The following is an 18,054-nucleotide window of genomic DNA, read 5'->3' on the forward strand; positions in this document are numbered from 1 at the left end:
TGCGCATTTCAACCACATTCAGGTACTTTGTATCCCCCTGTTCACTGTGAACATCATAACTCCCAGGGTCTAGTGAGACTGCGGTGAGTCAGAATTCTCCACTTCCAGGAAACCTGTTTTCAGAAAGAATGAATGCTATTTTGAATGCATTCTAGAGGTAAAGCTAAGTGAAGAAGTGTCTTGCAGTTTAAAATTGAAAGATGTGCTTGGGGAAAAGAGAAGAAATCTTTCATAACATGAAACAAAGCTAAAGGCAAAACAAACCTGTGGTAATATGGTGGGAGGAACTGAGTAGAGCTACAGTGATTAATTTTTAATTCAATTGATCTTTTAGCTGAATTTTTCAGAAGGAAAATTTATTTTGCAGTTTTAATGATTTTTTACCAGGATTCATGGTTTGTTTGTCAATGTCTCTGGTCACAGAATGCAGCAATGTTGCCCCGTACTTCCTCCTCACCTTGGACACCCTCCTTCCCCCTCACAACCTCCCCCCACCCCCAGCCCCCGACATCTTCGTCCTCCCCCTCCCAATCTCACCCCCGACACTTTCGTCCCAACTTCTGTACATCACACTTATCCAGACGTGTTCTGAGCCGGTATGCTTTCCCGCTGGCGTAACAGTAAAAAAACAGTGGGGGGACGATTCCGTTTGGACCTTACTTTGCACTCCATTACCGGGATGCAAATTGGGTTCACGCCGGCCTCCAGTGGGATTTGCGTTCTGCCATGGCGGGCACCATCAGATGATCCCGCTGAGATTTCACACCGGTGTGAAACCGATTTCTGCCCCCATGCCTGCCATGATACCTGCCAGCAATGGGACCCGTACGATTCCGCCCTGAGATTTTTCAAATGTTTCTGAGGTGAGACATCAAAATGCAATAACCTGTTCTGAAGAATAACTGCAGCAGACATGAACTAATAGAATTTCTCTGGAATATACAGCCTGCAAGGTACTTCAAGGGCCCCTTACCAAGCAGGAAAGGGGAAGAAAAAGACAATGATATAGTGAACATAGGCGGATTGAAGCTGTGTGCTCTCTCTGTCTCTCTCTGTCTCTCTCTCTTGCTCTCTTGGATGTGCCCCATTTACAAAGTGACCATCCTGAGACTAAAAACTGACTGCGAATTGAGATCTTTTTTTTAAAAAGTGGAAATCTGCTCCACGCAACTACACCCAGGAGGGCAGCTGAATAAAACCGCAATGTTAACAACCGCATCGAGACCAGCCAAGAAACAGCTAACCACACACGCCTTTGTTTTATCTTTCATGAACTGTAAAAAAAAATCCTATAAAGCTATCCTCTTACTCTGCCATCTCTACTTACATGTGTGTGGGCCCAGACAAATGTGTGTGACCGTATGCATGGTGGTTGCGAAACTTATCTTGTTCTTTGTTTAAACTATGAAAACCTGTCTGAATACTTCCTTGCAACCTCAAAGCCTAAATAGTGGGACTCATACGGAATCGGTGAAGCACATCCTCTCTCAATTCTCGAAAAGACCCTGTTACGGTCAAACGTGGAGTGGGAGAATAGCAGAATCATTTCACTCCTCCTCAAGTGGTCATAACAAAATCAAATGTTTTGAGGTCCTCAGTGCACTGAAGGGATTGGTCATTTGTGAAGTTGAGAAGTCCGGTTCATTTGTAAATTTGCCTCTTTGGTATTTAGTTATAAGACATCGCACAATGGAGCATAAATAAGATAATCAGGCGAGGAGAACAATACTTCCATTATGAAAGCAGTTCAAGTTTTCATTCCTATTAAATTAGTGAATAGGGAAGTAGGTGGGTTACATCACGGGGCCTATGATCCTCCCAATCTGAAAATCCTCTACACACACCACGCATGTCATGCTTAATATCCTAGCCTTGAAGAGAAGAATCCACCCCCTAAACTCCATGTTCTTGTCTGAATTTTGGGGCAGGGGGAAATAAAAACCCTTGAAAAATTCTGAAAACTGAAACCAGATGTTACTGGCATCATTTCTTTGTGTGCAATTCAGACTGGCTTCAGCTTTTTGTTTCATGTGAGATATTTTTGTGCGGAGGTTGGAGGAGAGGATGAATCTTATTTGGAAACGGTAGCAGCTCTGCAATTTGAACACGTTTGAATTGAAGGTTCTTGCTGCTTGTAAGGTTATAGATAGCAGTGAAAACTGAAACCTACATAAAACTGTGCACTGAAAATCAGCATGCTTGTTAATTCTATAAGCACAAATAACCTATGTGGGTGTAGCTCATGAAGTATTAATTCACATCTTGTGGCATAGTGAGATAGCTGTGGAAACTCAGCTTGTGTTCCACTTGGATGAAGATGCAATGCCCCTAATTTAGTTTTTGCTTGGAGATAATGTCATTTATATTTCTTTATGTAAATTCAAATCCTCATCTGTACAATACCGATAGAAGTACATTTGTGCAGTTCCCTGCCGCATAAAAATAGTCCTCAAGCCCCAGTTTTATTCCTGAACAGTCAGTAAATTTGCAACTACTCTGTTCAACTTTAATTTTGGGCAGTGACGATGGTCTCCCTTATTTAGAAGACATAACTTTAGACTCTTCAAATCTTAATTTCATATCAATCCAATCGCCACTGGGAAGATGGGCACTAGACCGGCAAGGGCTGGTTGCAATAAGATGGCAGCTGGGAAGATTGATATGGTCAAGGCCAAAAGTCATGAAGTTGCTGATGGGAGCCAAAGACGATGGTCAGAGTTTTAAGTTGATCGGGCGGGCATGCACGCGACCTGAACGCACGTGAAATTGCGCGAAATGACGTTGGGCATGCGTCATTGTGTACGTGAGCAATATTGAGGTCGCTGGGCGCATGTGGAAGTCGGAGCCACACCCGCTGATAATTAAAAAAACAATTACGGCCATTAAAAACTCTATTGTCCACAATTTTACATTGCCCGTGCAATTTCACACTTGTTGCACGGGCAAAATGGGCAGGCGGGCAGCCAGTTTTTAACGAAACCTCATCCAAGGTCAGGATGATGTGTCCGGGGTGAAATATAATGAAAAATGATATCTGGGGATTGATGTTTTTTGAGTTCTGCTGTCAGGTGCTTGAATGCGTTGCATAGATACAGTTTGGTGCATTTTTTTTTCGCCATTTAATCTGTCCAGGTCTGCAGTTCCCTGAGGCAGCTCCGCAGCAGCTGTCTGCCTTCAGGGAGCTCGCTAGAAGCGCCCATCCACATCCTCACTTTTGTTAGTGCCTACCCGCTTTGGCAGCGCTGAGGCTTTCTCAGCGCGCGTTTCATGCTGGCTGGCTGTGAATTGGTCAGCCAGCGTGAAATTGCGTCCGGGGGCTGATCGCGGGCAGAAGGGCATTTCATGTCCGTTTCCGGGTCCGCCGACTTGGCGCACATGCCAAGCGTGAAATTCAACCAGATGTATCAGTTTTGTCAATCATTAGCTCATCCAGGTCTTGATATCTGGCACACACCTGGAGAGTCTAGCAACAGTCTTTGAATTAATGGAAGAGGTACAGCTCATCCATGTTTCCAGATGATATCAGCAAGGATACCAGGTAAATGTCTAAGAGAAGAGAACCACAAATGGATCCCATGATAAATCATATAAAGCCAAAATTAGCTTACAAGACAGGAATAAAATCCAACGTGTCTAATGCTGATAATGACACAATTTCAATTCTATAATAAGACTCTCAAAAACTTTAAGAGCTTTAAACCGAAGAAAAATTAGCACTGTTCCTATAGAAGGGTGCACTGCCTTTCTGTGCCTCACTGCCATTGTATATGTCAAAGACCTAGATTTCCAAAATGCACTAACGGTTTAGTGGTATCTCAAGATTCCTGGACTAATTAATGGCTTATGGAAGAGCTTCTGTCGAGGAAGTCACTGCAAGATGGTTGCGCAAATCAGAGTCATTTTGCACATTCTTGGGAAAAGAACTGTTGTCTTAATCTTGACTTCTCCATTAAAGGAATAACTGAATGAAAAATAAACTCACAACATCTCACATCAACTAAAGGAAAACTGCACAGGTTAAGCTAACTTTACCCATGCAGTTTTGAGGAAAATATTCCCAAGTTTTATCAATAAAACCGAGTAATGTATTCTTCCAAACCACTAGGTGGCACCAAAGCCATCATTTAGAGGAAAGATAAACTTTGGATTCAAACACCTCACCCACCGTTCCTCTTACAGATGAAGGAAGTTAATTATAATGACAAGATTATACAATTCGATGTTCTAAAAAAAAATTCTGTTGATATTCAGAATAAGGCTATAATTAGTCTCATTAAACCAAGATGTAAGTTGCCAATAAACAACAAATAAGATTATATATGATGAATGCCGTGCTCAGAGGTTAACTGATATGTTATTACCAGGTGTGTCAGCTGAATCCATAGCAACAACTTGCTCTCTGGATTGTAAATAAACCTTTTCATACCCTTACAATGCATAGCTGATGTTGGTGTCAACTGAGTTAATATCTTGTGGATCCATGGTTGCAATATTCAAGACAAAATAGAGTCCATCAGAAAGTTTAATATGAAAATCCATGAAAGTAATGGAAACTTGCTCACTGACATTTCTGATCTAGCAATGAAAAATTGACTGGTGAACTCCTCTGGCCCTCCCAAGGACCGAACCAACACTTAGTTAATGAGTAGCATAAAAGATGGGCACCAGCCAAGACCCCTGGCTGTCTGTCTAACAAAACAGTATACTCATATTACCAGAGGGATACATAGCCAGCAAGCTAAATAGATAAATAGAAAACATGCATCTAGTGTTGTTTAGGTCCACAGGATATCTCCATGCACTTTGCACTGAATCATACAAACATACAAATTTGGAGCAGGAGTAGGCCATTGGGCCCCTCGAGCCTGCTCCATTATTTGATAAGATCATGGCTGATCTGATCATGGCCCCTACTTTCCTGTCCACCCCATAAACCCTTTGACTCACTTGGCAGTTAAGAATCTATCTAACTCAGCCATAAAAATATTCAATGGCCCTGCCTCCACTGCTCTCTGGGGAAAAGAATTCCACAGACTAACAACCCTCGGAGAGAAAAAAATTCTCCTCATCTCTGTCTTAAATGGCTAACTCCTTATTTCTAAACTGTTTCTACAAGTTCTAGTCTTTCTTATAAGGGGTAACATCCATTCAGCATCCACCCTGTCAAGTCCCCTCAGGATCTTATATGTTTCAATAAGATCACCTCTCATTCTTCTAAACTCCAATGGGTACAGGCCAAACCTGTTTAACCTTTCCTCATAAGACAACCCTTTAATTCAAGAATCAGCTGAGTAAACCTTCTCTACGCTGCTTCTAAAGCAATTGTATCCTTTCATAAATAAGGAGACCAAAATGTGCACAGTACTCCAGATGTGGTTTCACCAATGCCTTGTACAATTGTAGCAAAATTTTCCTACTTTAATATTCCATTCCACTTGCAATAAATGACAACATTCCTTGTGCCTTCCTGATCACTTACTGTGCCCGCAGTCAAATTTTTTGTGATATATGTATCAGGGCATACAGATCTCTTTGTTCTGCAGAGTTCCGCAATCTCTCTCCATTTAAATGATATGCTGCTTTTTTATTCTTCTTGTCGAAATTTACCAAGTTTGAACTTTCCCACATTATACTCCATCTGCTAAATTTTTACCTGTTCACTTAACCTAATCGATATCCCTTTGCAGCCTCCTCAAGTCCTCTTCACAACTTACTTTCTTACATATCTTGGTGTCACCAGCAAATTTAGCAACCTTGCCAACCCAAAAATGACCCATTTATCCCTACTCTCTGTTTGCTGTTAGCTAACCAATCCTCTATCCATGCTAATATGCTACCCACTACGCCATGAGCTCTTTTGTGTAGCAACCTTTGATGTGGTACCTTATCAAACACCTTTTGGAAATCCAAGAACATCAAATCTACAGGTTCCCCTTTATCCATGTTGCTTGTTACTTCCTCAAAGAACTCTAATAAATTAGTGAAACACGATTTCCCTTTCACAAAGCCATGCAGACTCTACCTGATTGCATTAGGGTTTTTTAAGTGCCCTGCTTATAACCTCCTTAATAATAGATTCTAGCATTTTCCCTATGACAGGTGTTAGGCTAACACTCCTGTCATTTCCTGCTTTCTGTCTCCCTTCTTTCTTGAGTTACATTCTGTATTTTCCAATCTGATGGGACCTTTCCAGAATCTAGGGACAGGATTTCCCCTCATCGGGCATCAAAGGGCAGCAGGCAGGCCTGGAAGCGGCTGCCAAATCAACCACCGTCCGTGATTGGGCCTTGACATCAATTTCATGCTGGCTGGCTAATTAATGGCCAGCCAGCGTGAAAGGCACGCTGAGAGCGTCAGTGCTGCCCGGGTGGGGGGGCAGGAGGAGGGCGAGTGCAGAACTTCGCACATGCGCGCGTGTGCGCGCAATGAAAGCTCCCTGAGGCACAGAGCTGCCTCAAGGAGCTGAAGATTTTTTAAAATCATAAATAAAAAACTTAGCATTGTTAAAGATATGTCCCCTCATGTGACTCTGTCACATGAGCGGGGACATGTTATAAATTAAATTTTAAAAATTTTATTTAATTTTAAAATTGCTGATGGAAACCTTACCCCACCTGTGGATGAAGTTTCCTAAAATATCCAAAGGCCACTCGGCCATTTCACCTGCCTGCCAACCGTAAGGTTCGATGGGCAGCAAAAAATTTCATTCAATTGTTAGTTTAATGGTCTTAATAGGCCTGTTAATTGTCAGCGGGTCTGCCCGCCGACCAAAAAATCGTGTGAGTGCACAATGATGTCAGGACGCTCGCCTGACGTCATCATGCATCATTTTGCGCTCAAGCGGGTCAGGCGCGCGCCCGCCCACTCAGCGCAAATTTCTGCCCTAGGGAATTTTGGAAAATTAAAACCAATGCATTTACAATCTCAGCAGTCACTTCTTTTAAGACCCTAGGATGCAGGCTGTCAGGACCTGGGGACTTGTCAGCCTTTAGTTCTGATCACTTTCTCAGTACCCTTTCCCTGGTGATTGTAATTGTTTTAAGATCCTCCCCCCATTTCACCTCTTGATTTGCAATTATTTAAGGGGTGTTATTTGACAGGCACAAAATATCTGTTCAATGCATCCGGCATTTCCTTATTTCTCATTAATTTCCCAGACTCACCCTCACTTTATTTACTCTTTTCATTTTTAAATACCTGTAGAAACTCTTACTATCTGTTTTTTATATTTCTTGATAGCTTTCTTTCATACCTTAAGTTCTCCCTCTTTTTTTTTAGTCATTATTTGTTGGTTTTTGTATTCTGTCCAATCTCCTGAACTGCCACTAATCATCATGGAAATCAACGCTTTTTCTTTCGATTTCATGCCATCTTTAACTTCCTTAGTTGGGATAATCTCCTCGAGTCTTTCTTTCTCACTGGAACATCTCGATGAAATGGAGAAAAGTGCACCAACTACCAAATGACATCAGTGGATGAGAGTCATGCCGAGCTAGCTAAAAGTACCCTATTCCCAAATTTAGATGCAAACAGCAGATTTTGGCAGCTGTCTCTGGACAAAGAATCCAGACTTCTGACCACTTTTATAACACCATTCAGTCATTATTGCTTTAATAGATTACCATTTGGAATTGCATCTGCTCCAAAAATACTCCAGAGAACAATGTCCCGACCCTAGAAAGCATGGAAGAAGCAATATTCCAAATGGATGACATACTTATACATGGCTCCATGAGGGAAGAGCATGACCGTAGTGTGAGAGCAATCCTGAAAGTTTAACAGGATGCAGGTTTGACATTGAACAAAAAATGTAAATTTACAAAACAATTAAATTCTTAGGGCACATCATGCAAGCCTCAGGAATAACAGGTGACCCACAGAAAACAAAGGTGATTAGAAAGTTTCCACAACGCAGGAACATTACAGGCCAACAAAGATTCCTAGGAATGGTCAATCATGTTGGCAAGTTCCTACCAAATTTGGCAGAAACCAATGAATGTTAAGATAGCTATTGAGGCTGGAATGTGGACCAGCAAAATGCTTTTGAAAATATCAAAAACCTTCAAATTTCTCCTGAAATGTTAGCATATTACAATCCAGTACTGCTGACCATAGTAACAGCAGATGTATCATCTAAAGGTCTGGGTGCAGTTTTATTCCATCTATGAAAAGATGGTAAGTTTAGACCAGTTTATTACACCTCAAGATCACACACAGACACAGGAAAAGATATGCTACAGTTGACGAGGAAACAACTTTGGCAGCAACGTGGGCATGTGAGAAGTTCTCAAGCTATGTAATGGGATTGTGGTTTGAAATTGAAACTGACTATAAGCCATTAGTCGCTCTTCTGAACATGGAGACTGCCAAAATGTTGCCTAGAATTCAATGCTTCAGACTGAATCCAGTGAGATATGATTCAGTAACTGAGTGTGTTCAAGGGAAGCACCAGATGAAAGCTGGAGGTGGAAGCATGTATATAATTCATTACCAAACATGTACTGGCTACTGCAAAGAAGCTGCAGGAGATAAAACAAGCACAACAGCAAGATAATGAATGTGTCCAGATAAAGGAAAACTGTCTGGAAGGACGGCCAAACTATCCTTCTAACAACATAGTACTACAACAGAACTTTGAACAGGGATAGCACCTCACAATCATTGATGATCTCCTAGTTTTTAATGACAAAATAATTGCCCTGAGAACACTTCGACTGGCATTCTCCAACTAGTTCATCAAGATCACTTAGAGATAGGAAAATGTCGAGCAAGAGCCCAGCTATCAGTCTGGTGGCTAGTCATTATTCGTTCTATGGAAGAACTAATTTTGAATTGCCTTATATGTGCAGTGAACAGCAAGAGCAAAGAGAACCACTGTCACCTTCTACTTTTCCATCAAGGTTGTTGGAGCCCCTGAGAATGGATTTATTTGATTTTAAAGGTGGTATTTCTTATTGTCATTGTTTATTACTCCAGATGGATTAAAGTGAACAGATTGCACAGAGTCATGGTGAAAGCAGTCATTGATTTACTGATGACAATCTATGCAACACATGGCATCCCCAACATCATAGTGTCAGACAATGGTCCACAATTTGTTAAAGAATTATTCCACAACTTTGCGAAGGAAGATGGATTCATTCAAATGTGTAGCTCACCTCGCTATCCTCAAGCAAATGGAGAAGCTGAGAGAGGCGTTCGAGCCATCAAAGACTTAATGAAGAGGAATGAAGATCTCAACTTAATCCTCCTTAGTCATCGAACCTCATCACTACAAAATGGGTTCTCACCATCAGAGCTGTTAATGGGAAGATGGCTGAAAACAAAACTTCCAGCTCTGCAACAGAAACTAGAAATATCATTTTGAATATGTGAGGAGGAAGTATGAGGAGGAACAGAGACACAAGCAAGCTCATAATTTTAACTTCAGGCACAGAGCACAAGACTTATCAGTGCTACAGCCCGGGGAGAAAGTATGGATATCAGACCAACAGAAAGAAGGCACAATAATTGAAAGAGCTCCACAACCAAGATTTTACAGGGTTTGAGACAGACCAGGGATGCATGAGGAGAAACCACAATGTTTATTATCTTTGGAAATAAAGCCAATAGAAGCTTGGGCTTACCATTAAGATATGGATGGAGATAAGGAACAAAAAACAAGGCAAAGCTCTACAACCACCGAAGAGAACGACACTCATAATGAACAAAGAGAGAGTGCAAATTGTCCTCAACCTCAGAAAGAGATCAGAACAAGATCAGAGAGATTGGTCAGGGACTAACTTGGTGAAGTCTGAGACTACGCGGGGAGATGTAAGAGGATGTATATAGTTGGGATGAATGCTTGGAAGGGAGAATGCAGAGTAAAGGATTAACATCATAATCATCTGATGTAAACATGATGTAATGACACATGACTAAGTAACAGGGATCTGGAGGGAGGAGATGTCCAACCTCGTGCAGAGTTCCTAAGGTGTACTTAAAGTTGTAAATAAATAATAATGATTTTCACAAATTACAGTCATGAGCAGCTTACTCAAGGAAAATAGGCAAACCCCAAAGAACTCCATCTAGACCTGGAACACATAACAAAAACTCTTACCACAATTGAAATTACCTAGTTTAGATAAGATGAATAGAAAATACCCATCAGCCAATCACCTGTTTGCTGCCTTGTGATGTCACACCTTGATTTTTAATTCTGAATGTGAGCACTGCTTGGCTCCTGGCTGCACTCTGTTTAAACCTTTCAGTCTCAATATCTCACTGTTTAAACCTTTGAGACCTGAAATCTCACTAAACCTCTCAGTTCCAAAGTCTCCCTGTTTTAACCTCTCAGTCCTAGAGTCTTGCTGTTTTGACCTTCTATTCCTGTTATGGCCGATTCAGTTGGTACAGCTGAGTTATTTAAAAATCCCAGAGGGAAACTTTAAGCTGACATAGCCTATAATTTTAAGTGTTATATTTGAGATGCGACTCTAAATTCAGGAATCAGACCACCAGTTCTCGAGGTTTTACATTAAACTAAATGAAACATTTTATTAACTTACACAGGTTAAAATATATATACACATGGCTACAAATTACTACTATCATAACTTCTAACAAATACCCAAACTAATTTCTGTTAAGGCAACAGCAACCCATAGACTTAACCGCACATCAGGCAAAGCATTTTCACCGTACAAATTCAAAATGAGGTTCTTTTCACTTTGGTTCCTGTGGAACCAGTTGGAGGCTTACAGCTGCCTTTTGATCTCACATTGTCTCTGCTCTGCACATACAAAAACTGCTAAAGTTATACCTACCACTGCCCACTGAATGTTAATTCTCATTGCATCAACAACCTCTGAACTAAACCGCTCTAACAATAAAACCCCTTTCATAGTACCAATTTTATTAGTAATATAAACATATGGCTTGTTATCTGCTAGACAGGTATCATTTTTCACCCCACTTCTTGAATACTTTATTCAAAAATGCAAATGCATGCTATCTCTCTTACATATCAAAACTAGTACACATCAAAGCACCCAGACTAGCTGGCTTTAATCCAATTAAGACACACTCACAGACTAAACTTCTTTTTTAAATGAAAAGTATTTTTCAATAATATTATATACATTAATAGCTTCATGACAATCCCGAAGATTACTCTATTGATGTATGCTCCTGAATGTGCCATACACATGCATACCAAGCAATAACTGATCAGCACCTCCAAAAAAGCTGCAAACCCCAATATAGTGCAATGATATTTAAAGTTGGTGCCAAGGCAACGGCAGCATTCTTGCCTAAGTCAAAAGGTCGTGGGTTTAGGTTCCATTCTAGAGACTTGAACTCAAAATCCAAGCTGATGTTTCAGTTCAAAACAGAGGGAATTCTGCATCGTCAGATGTTGTGTCTTTGAACTGATAAATTAAACTCAGGCCTCTCTGCCTTCTGAAGTAGATATGACATCCCATGGCACTATTTTGAAGAGCAGGAAAGTTAGCACCAGTGTCCTGACAAATATTCCTCAATCAGCATCACAAAAATAGATTATCTGGTCATTATCATTTATTACTAATGGGATCTTGCTGTGTACTAATATTGTTCCTTCCTCCACTAAGTTCATGCTGGTATTCTGTTCACCAGCCTAGGCCCTGTGTAAGGACTGCTGCCTCTGAGTCAGAAGGTCATGAGTTCAAGCCTGAGTCATAACTTAAAATGATGCTTCAGTTCCATACCAAGGGAATGCAGCACTGTCAGCTGATTGTCTCACTGTTGTTTGTGAGACTTTTCTGCGTACAAATTAGCTGCCACTTTTCCTTACATTACAACAGTGCCTACAATTTTAAAATACTTTTTTCATGGTGAAGTGTTTTGGGATGCCCTGATATCATATAGAGCATTTTTAAAATCTAGGTTCTATTTTGTTTTCACCTCTCCATTCTTCAATTCATGCTGACAGATTTATTCTCTGTTCCTTCTCCCAACTCGCGTCAGCCCTCTTCTCACATCCTCCCACCCCTTCAGTTCACACTATTCCTGGTCTTCCCTGATTCCCCCATCAACAATAGCTGGGGCGATGGCTTCTTGAGAAAGCAAAACAGTTATGAGATCAAGCATTCCCATTCACAATGTGCAGCAAAGTCTATTCATTTCAGTGGAAAGTAAAATTGGGTGGAATATAAAGCAGGTGGTCTATCTGACGCTATACATTTTTTCCCATGAGATGGATAATTTAAAATTATCCCCAAAGCTGTCACGTTGACCTTCTGTTCAAAGAACACAGCCCACAGTACGGAAACACACAAAATATATAACAGTATATTTATAAAAATATATAACTGCATCAACATCCAGTTCTGGAAAAGAATTGAAAAATTGTGACAAGAAAATAATTGGCTGAGGACTGCGTTAAGTTCGTGACCGTTCAACTTTTGAAACCATTCCTTCAGCAACTTGCATATACTGTGATCTTGGGAAGCTAATACTGATCACCAGATCTGTCCACAAATCTAAGAGGTGCCATTGATGTTGAAGATTATCCCAGAAAATGCACAAACTGCTGTGAGTTTTAATTAAATCTAATTTGTTTGAATAAATTCACAAATGTTTCATATGTATTTATGAATGGCTCATCATTATTTCCACACAGAACACATAAATTCACAGCCATTACTGGAAAAATAAATGGAGTGCGACCAGAGTAAATAAGTATCTTTGAAAAATTAAAACTGAAAGAAAACAGTTCTCTGAAATGCATCTTGCATATTCCCTTTTCAGTTCACTTTGGTTAACAATTCACCTCTAGTAATTTTGGTCTAGATAATGAATTTGTTTCTCTTCTCAGGTCAAACACAAAATCCACTGATTTTTGGTTTACTTTACATATTGGTCTTTGAGAATCTCATGATGAACGGCTAACACTGCAAAGCCATCTCAACCATCTTACTATCAAAAAATCTTTTAAACTATAAATTGTAAAACATTATTAACACACCATTCACGCCAAACAATGTGTGCTGATGCTATCAATAGGAGGCTTGTTTTGAATGCGTAACTGAACTTCAGGCTGTGAAGGGCCCTGGCAACATCCTAGCTGTAGTGCTGAGGACCTGAGCTCCAGAACTAGCTGCAGCCCTAGCCAAGTCGTTCCAGTAGAACTCCAAAAATGCGAAAAAATTGCCTGGAAAAGCCTTGTCCAGCAAAAGCATTACAAATCCAACCCAACCAATTACCACCTTCTCTTTCCACGTAATGGGAATGTAATGTAATGGAAGGAGTCATTAACAGTGATATGATGTGGCACTTACCCGTCAACAACCTGCCAAATGTTGCTTAGTTTGGATTCAGTAAGGATCAGTGTCAGCTTTAAGCTTCATTACATGCTTATCTTAACATGGACATAACATAACAGCTGAATTCTAGAGGTGAGGTGGAAGTGACAGTCCTTGACACCAAGATGTTCTAGTTGGGGAAAAACTCTGCAGTGGCCAGAATCAAATGTGGTATGAAGGAAGATGGTTGTGGTAGCTGGAGGCCAAGCATCCCAGCCCCAGGACATTGCTGCAAGAGTTAGTCAAAACAGTGTTCGAGGCTGAAACATGGTCAGTTGCTTCAGCAATGGCCTTCACTCCAACAAGTCCCCAAGTTGCCCGCTAAATCACATAGCACTTTGCCTTGGTATATATCACTGATCTTTCATCATCACTAGGTTAAAATTCTGGAACTTCTTGTCTAATAGTACCATGGGAACTTCACCACATGAACTGCGGCAGTTCAAGAAAGCTGCTTACCACCTCCAATTCGGGAACCTGGTGGGCAATAAATTCCTGCTTTGCAAGAAATGGCCACATCCCAAGAAAGAATTTTTTTTTTTAAAGACTCAACAGAACAGCACTGAAACAATGAACACTTATAATGTGGTGACACTGAATATCACTGGTGCTGTGTTCCATTGAGTGGGATGAGCACAGGGTTTGATCGATCCTCACCAAGTGAGGAGGTGGACAAGTGAAACCTTTGGTATTTTCCTCTAGGTGGGAGGCAAAACTGTGCAGTATCTATTTTGTGGCAGCTTTTTTTTCTGGAGAACATTAGCAATGATCTAGGATTAACAATCTCAGTGAAATTCAGACGCCTCATGAATGGAGGAGAACGAACAAGTAAGAAAGGGCATTTTTTTTTAAAAAGTATCATCACAGTAAAGATGAATAAAGAATATGTTTCTTCTTTTGTAGTCATAAGCACAAGCAATCTCGTTGGCAGTTGGCTCATTTATAATAATATGTCCATTCCCCTTGCCTGGATAGCTTCAGGATAGGTAGCACTGAACGACGGCTTGTTGTAACCCCCAACATTGTTGAATATTTGCACATTAAAATGCATTTCCAAAAGTGCATGAATCTTGTCTTTAGAATTTAATTCAGATCACCTTAGACGTAGCTTCCTCCTCTGTGATTCCCACAATTTATTTTCAGACTGGCAATCTTAAAATTAACTGAGGTTACTTCAGGGCAAGTGGCTACTTAAAGCTAATTGCTATCAAGCAGGGCCTCACATTTGACAAGTGGATCACTGCTGGTTCAAGTTGTGATGTGAATAGTTGATATTATCATTTAGCACAGAAGTATTTGCATAAATGGATAGGATAATCTGCCACTGGCAACTTACTCATCCAATTGAACTGACATTCAAAGAGTAAATCAGACCCCAGATAAGTCTACATCAGGTTCCATCTGAAGAAAAACATGGGTGTTAGGCTCCCCTATCAGCACTATACGGCTCAGTGAGTTGATCCATTGAGCAACTAAGCCAAACAGGTCAGGGAGGTTCCAGATTTGATTTCTAGTCTGTGCTGAATGATTTGACGCAGGATTACAGTCAGGGTACTTTCATTGGCCCCAGCGTGTCCAGGTTAGGAAGGATTAAATCAATCAATGTTGGCAGTATTGGTTACTATTCACTGACCCCCTGCTGTGTTGTGGAATTTGGATGAAGACAATTCTCTCCCCTCCTGAAGTCTCAGACTTGTGCATTGTCATGGGTACCTGTCACTCTCTGAGACCTTTACCAAAGGTTCAGCAGCAGGAACCCTGACTAATTGTTTTAACCTCCCTTCCCTTTGCAGCACTTTAAATAAAATTAACACAGGGCAATGATTGAACCTGGAACTTCTCCGCCGATGCTGCCAGACCTGCTGAGTTTTTCCAGGTAATTCTGTTTTTGTTTTGGATTTCCAGCATCCGCAGTTTTTTGTTTTTATATATATATTTTTACTTCTATGCCTCCCTGTTTCAGTGAACAGCACATCTACTAAATTAATGCTGCAGGAAGCCATTTTAGGTTCAGCAAGCTTTTTCACTGAAGGAATGAAATTTAACGTTCGGACCTTGGAATTCTGTGGAAGAATTCCCAGGGGATCTGTATACCAGCTGAAAAGGGCCTTGGAATTTCAAGGTCTCCTGTGTGATTAGGGTGTTGCCATTCTGGATGTTAGGAAACACACAGTGTAGTCCTCAGCCAAAACTAGAACAAGGTCAAAAGCAGAATATAATGGTATCTTAATTCAAACACAGTAAATAAAAACCAGAGTGCATTATATGTGTGTTGATGTCTATCAGTCTGGAAAATTTCCCAACGAACCATGGACTCGTTAATTTGTAGTTTTGTAGAGATGAGGACAAGGAAACTTGGTGCTAACAAGTAACATCAGTCTGTTTAACTTCTATCACCAGCCTTCTGAATTTCCCTTTCCTCTTATGGTCTTCCTTCACCTTTCCCTTAGAGACCTGTTGGTGCTTTTCGAAGGCCAATTCAACAACACTGTAGAATTAATCTCCCCAGTTAATGTTAAAGGCACAATGTTGAGCGGGCATACTATTTACAGTGTGTTCAAGCCAGTTTCGAACAAGCTCGTACAGCACCAGCATCTGTATAAATATTAACTTTAAGTGTACTTCAGCATAAATTGCTGACAAAAACCTAGACATATATTTGTTTATCATTTTCCACAAATCGCATGCCATACATTTGACGAAAAAGACTGGACTATTCTGAAATTTGCTAGTGTTGAATTGCCACACTTTAAAGATGAGTTGGAGTCAACAGGTTTGTGTTTCACACTGAGATAAAAAAGACTTGGACAAACATTTTTCTTTCGTAGCAGGCAAATGGCTAAAATTAAAATGTGCTGCCTTCTTATATCTGCTAAATTAAACTAAAATCGCGAACTTGACCACCAGTCTCATTTCTGTTTGCAATTTCATGAGGTTGCAGAGACATGTTGAATATCGAATTACCTTTGCTTCTTCGCCTGCCTCTATGTTCTGAGTAGAAGGTGAGATGTGTCTCATCATCGGCTTCTGTCCCAGAATCCTCTTCTGCTCTTAGGATTCCACTGACACCTAGAAATAAAGAAACACAGCTACTTGACCCACTATAGATAAATTGCATCCTTTTGTTAAATTCAGGAAGCTAATGAAAAGTCAAGGCCCATAAGCCAGGTCAACCCCAAGGGTGAAGCAGAAAGGAAAGTTGAGGCAAATCAAAAAATGGCATTGGTGTAGCCATAACTTTGGAATTTAAAAGTTCAGGGATTGCAAGTGGAAGGACTGACCAATAGAGCTGAACTGTTACATAGTTCCAACCGCCTACAACCATTACAAGCAAAGATCTACAATGTAGGAATCTATTTTGTGCACAGAGGACTACCAGGAAGGAGTCTTACAACAAATAAATATGGACAACATTACTAAATCGTAAAACACTTACTTTGTGCTCATTTAGATGGTAGTTTCCATTGCACATCACCAAGTGCCAGTATCAAGCATTCTTGGGTCCGGTACAGCACAACTAGGTACAGAGCAATGCTCCCCCAACTCTACCTAAACATATGCCTCAAATCCAACTTCAAATGATCTTCACCTTCTACCCCAATGCGTAATTTTTCTGCTCCCACAACAACCATCTCATTCCTGTCAGGGTGACAATGCCAAATAATGCCAAATTAGGGACAGTTTTGTGTTGGAGGCCCATGCTCACAAGGGACAGGCTAGAAACTGACTGACATCATTTAACTGGAGAAGCCTTAAAACTGATAGCGTTTGGATGGCCGGGGCATGGTCTCCCAGAACCTGCAATATCCAACTCACAACAGAGTCAAACTCTACACCCAGTGAGCTTCAGGCACTGTTTTCTCCTGGGCACTGAGTGATGGTTGGTAATGAAGCAAGTTCCTCTTTTCCCACTGGCCCTCTAAAAGGAGAGGCATGCAAAAGAGAAAGGAGGCTCAGAAATTATGGATTCCCTGATTGAATTGCAGCCCTCTTAAAGTGCAATATGGAAGTGACTTAGAAAATGAAGAACCTGTTTATTTTTAAGATCAGTAAGACCAAAATATGAGAATTATATTTTTTTATTTTATCACTTGAAGCTAACTCAAACATTAGAAGTTGCTGAGTGACTGTAAGTGAGGTGTAATTCGAAAGTGTTTTCCCTTGCACACACTCTCAGAATCTGCACGTAATTTTATGAGCTGAGTCTGTGAATCAAAGTGTTCCATTCCCTACAATCTACAGCAGGCATACAAGAAGCCAAGAGACAACTGATGTCTCCATATTGTGTGTGAGTTTGTTGGGCCCAGATTACTGCCTGGTTGGCTGTACTGCAAACCTGGAAAACTCCAACTGTGCAATGCAGTGGAATCACAAAGAGTTTCTCTCAGTAAGATGCAAAATGCTCATCCTGTCTTATTATCTTGTCAAACTTGCCAAAAGCTGAAGCCTAGTTCCTAAGTGTCTTGTTGAATGCACTGCAGGAGGACGGGAGCATTCTCTCAGCTGAAGCCACAAACAAAGACAGTAGCAGCTTGCTTTTGGCTGCTTGCTAGCTAAACCATAGGTTCTTTTTGTTTTTCTGGACAAAAGAGAGTACAAACACAGTTACACAGAGGAAGGATACTTTTAAATAATAGTTATTTTAATGTGCCTTGCAACATGCCTCTCAAGCAAGAGATCATGGATTTTTGAATCCACCTTATGATGAAACATTAAACCATGCCTTAGT

The 18,054-nt window shown here is 40.7% G+C and overlaps 1 protein-coding gene across 5 annotated transcripts in view; it reads right to left on the minus strand.

The window, feature by feature from the left end:
• Positions 1–18,054, minus strand: part of astn2 (astrotactin 2) — a 1,702,785-nt gene that overhangs the window by 1,057,273 nt on the left and 627,458 nt on the right. For 4 of the 5 annotated variants that reach the window (XM_078550333.1, XM_078550331.1, XM_078550330.1 and 1 more), the window contains one exon: positions 16,290–16,394. The exons of the other annotated variant lie outside the window; for it this stretch is intronic. In XM_078550333.1, the coding sequence (XP_078406459.1) occupies positions 16,290–16,394 (105 nt within the window). The remainder of the gene's footprint in view (positions 1–16,289; positions 16,395–18,054) is intronic. 5 annotated transcript variants of the gene reach the window in all.

Source organism: Cetorhinus maximus, chromosome 10 (assembly GCF_964194155.1).
Source record: "Cetorhinus maximus chromosome 10, sCetMax3.hap1.1, whole genome shotgun sequence".
Lineage (NCBI taxonomy): Eukaryota > Metazoa > Chordata > Chondrichthyes > Lamniformes > Cetorhinidae > Cetorhinus > Cetorhinus maximus.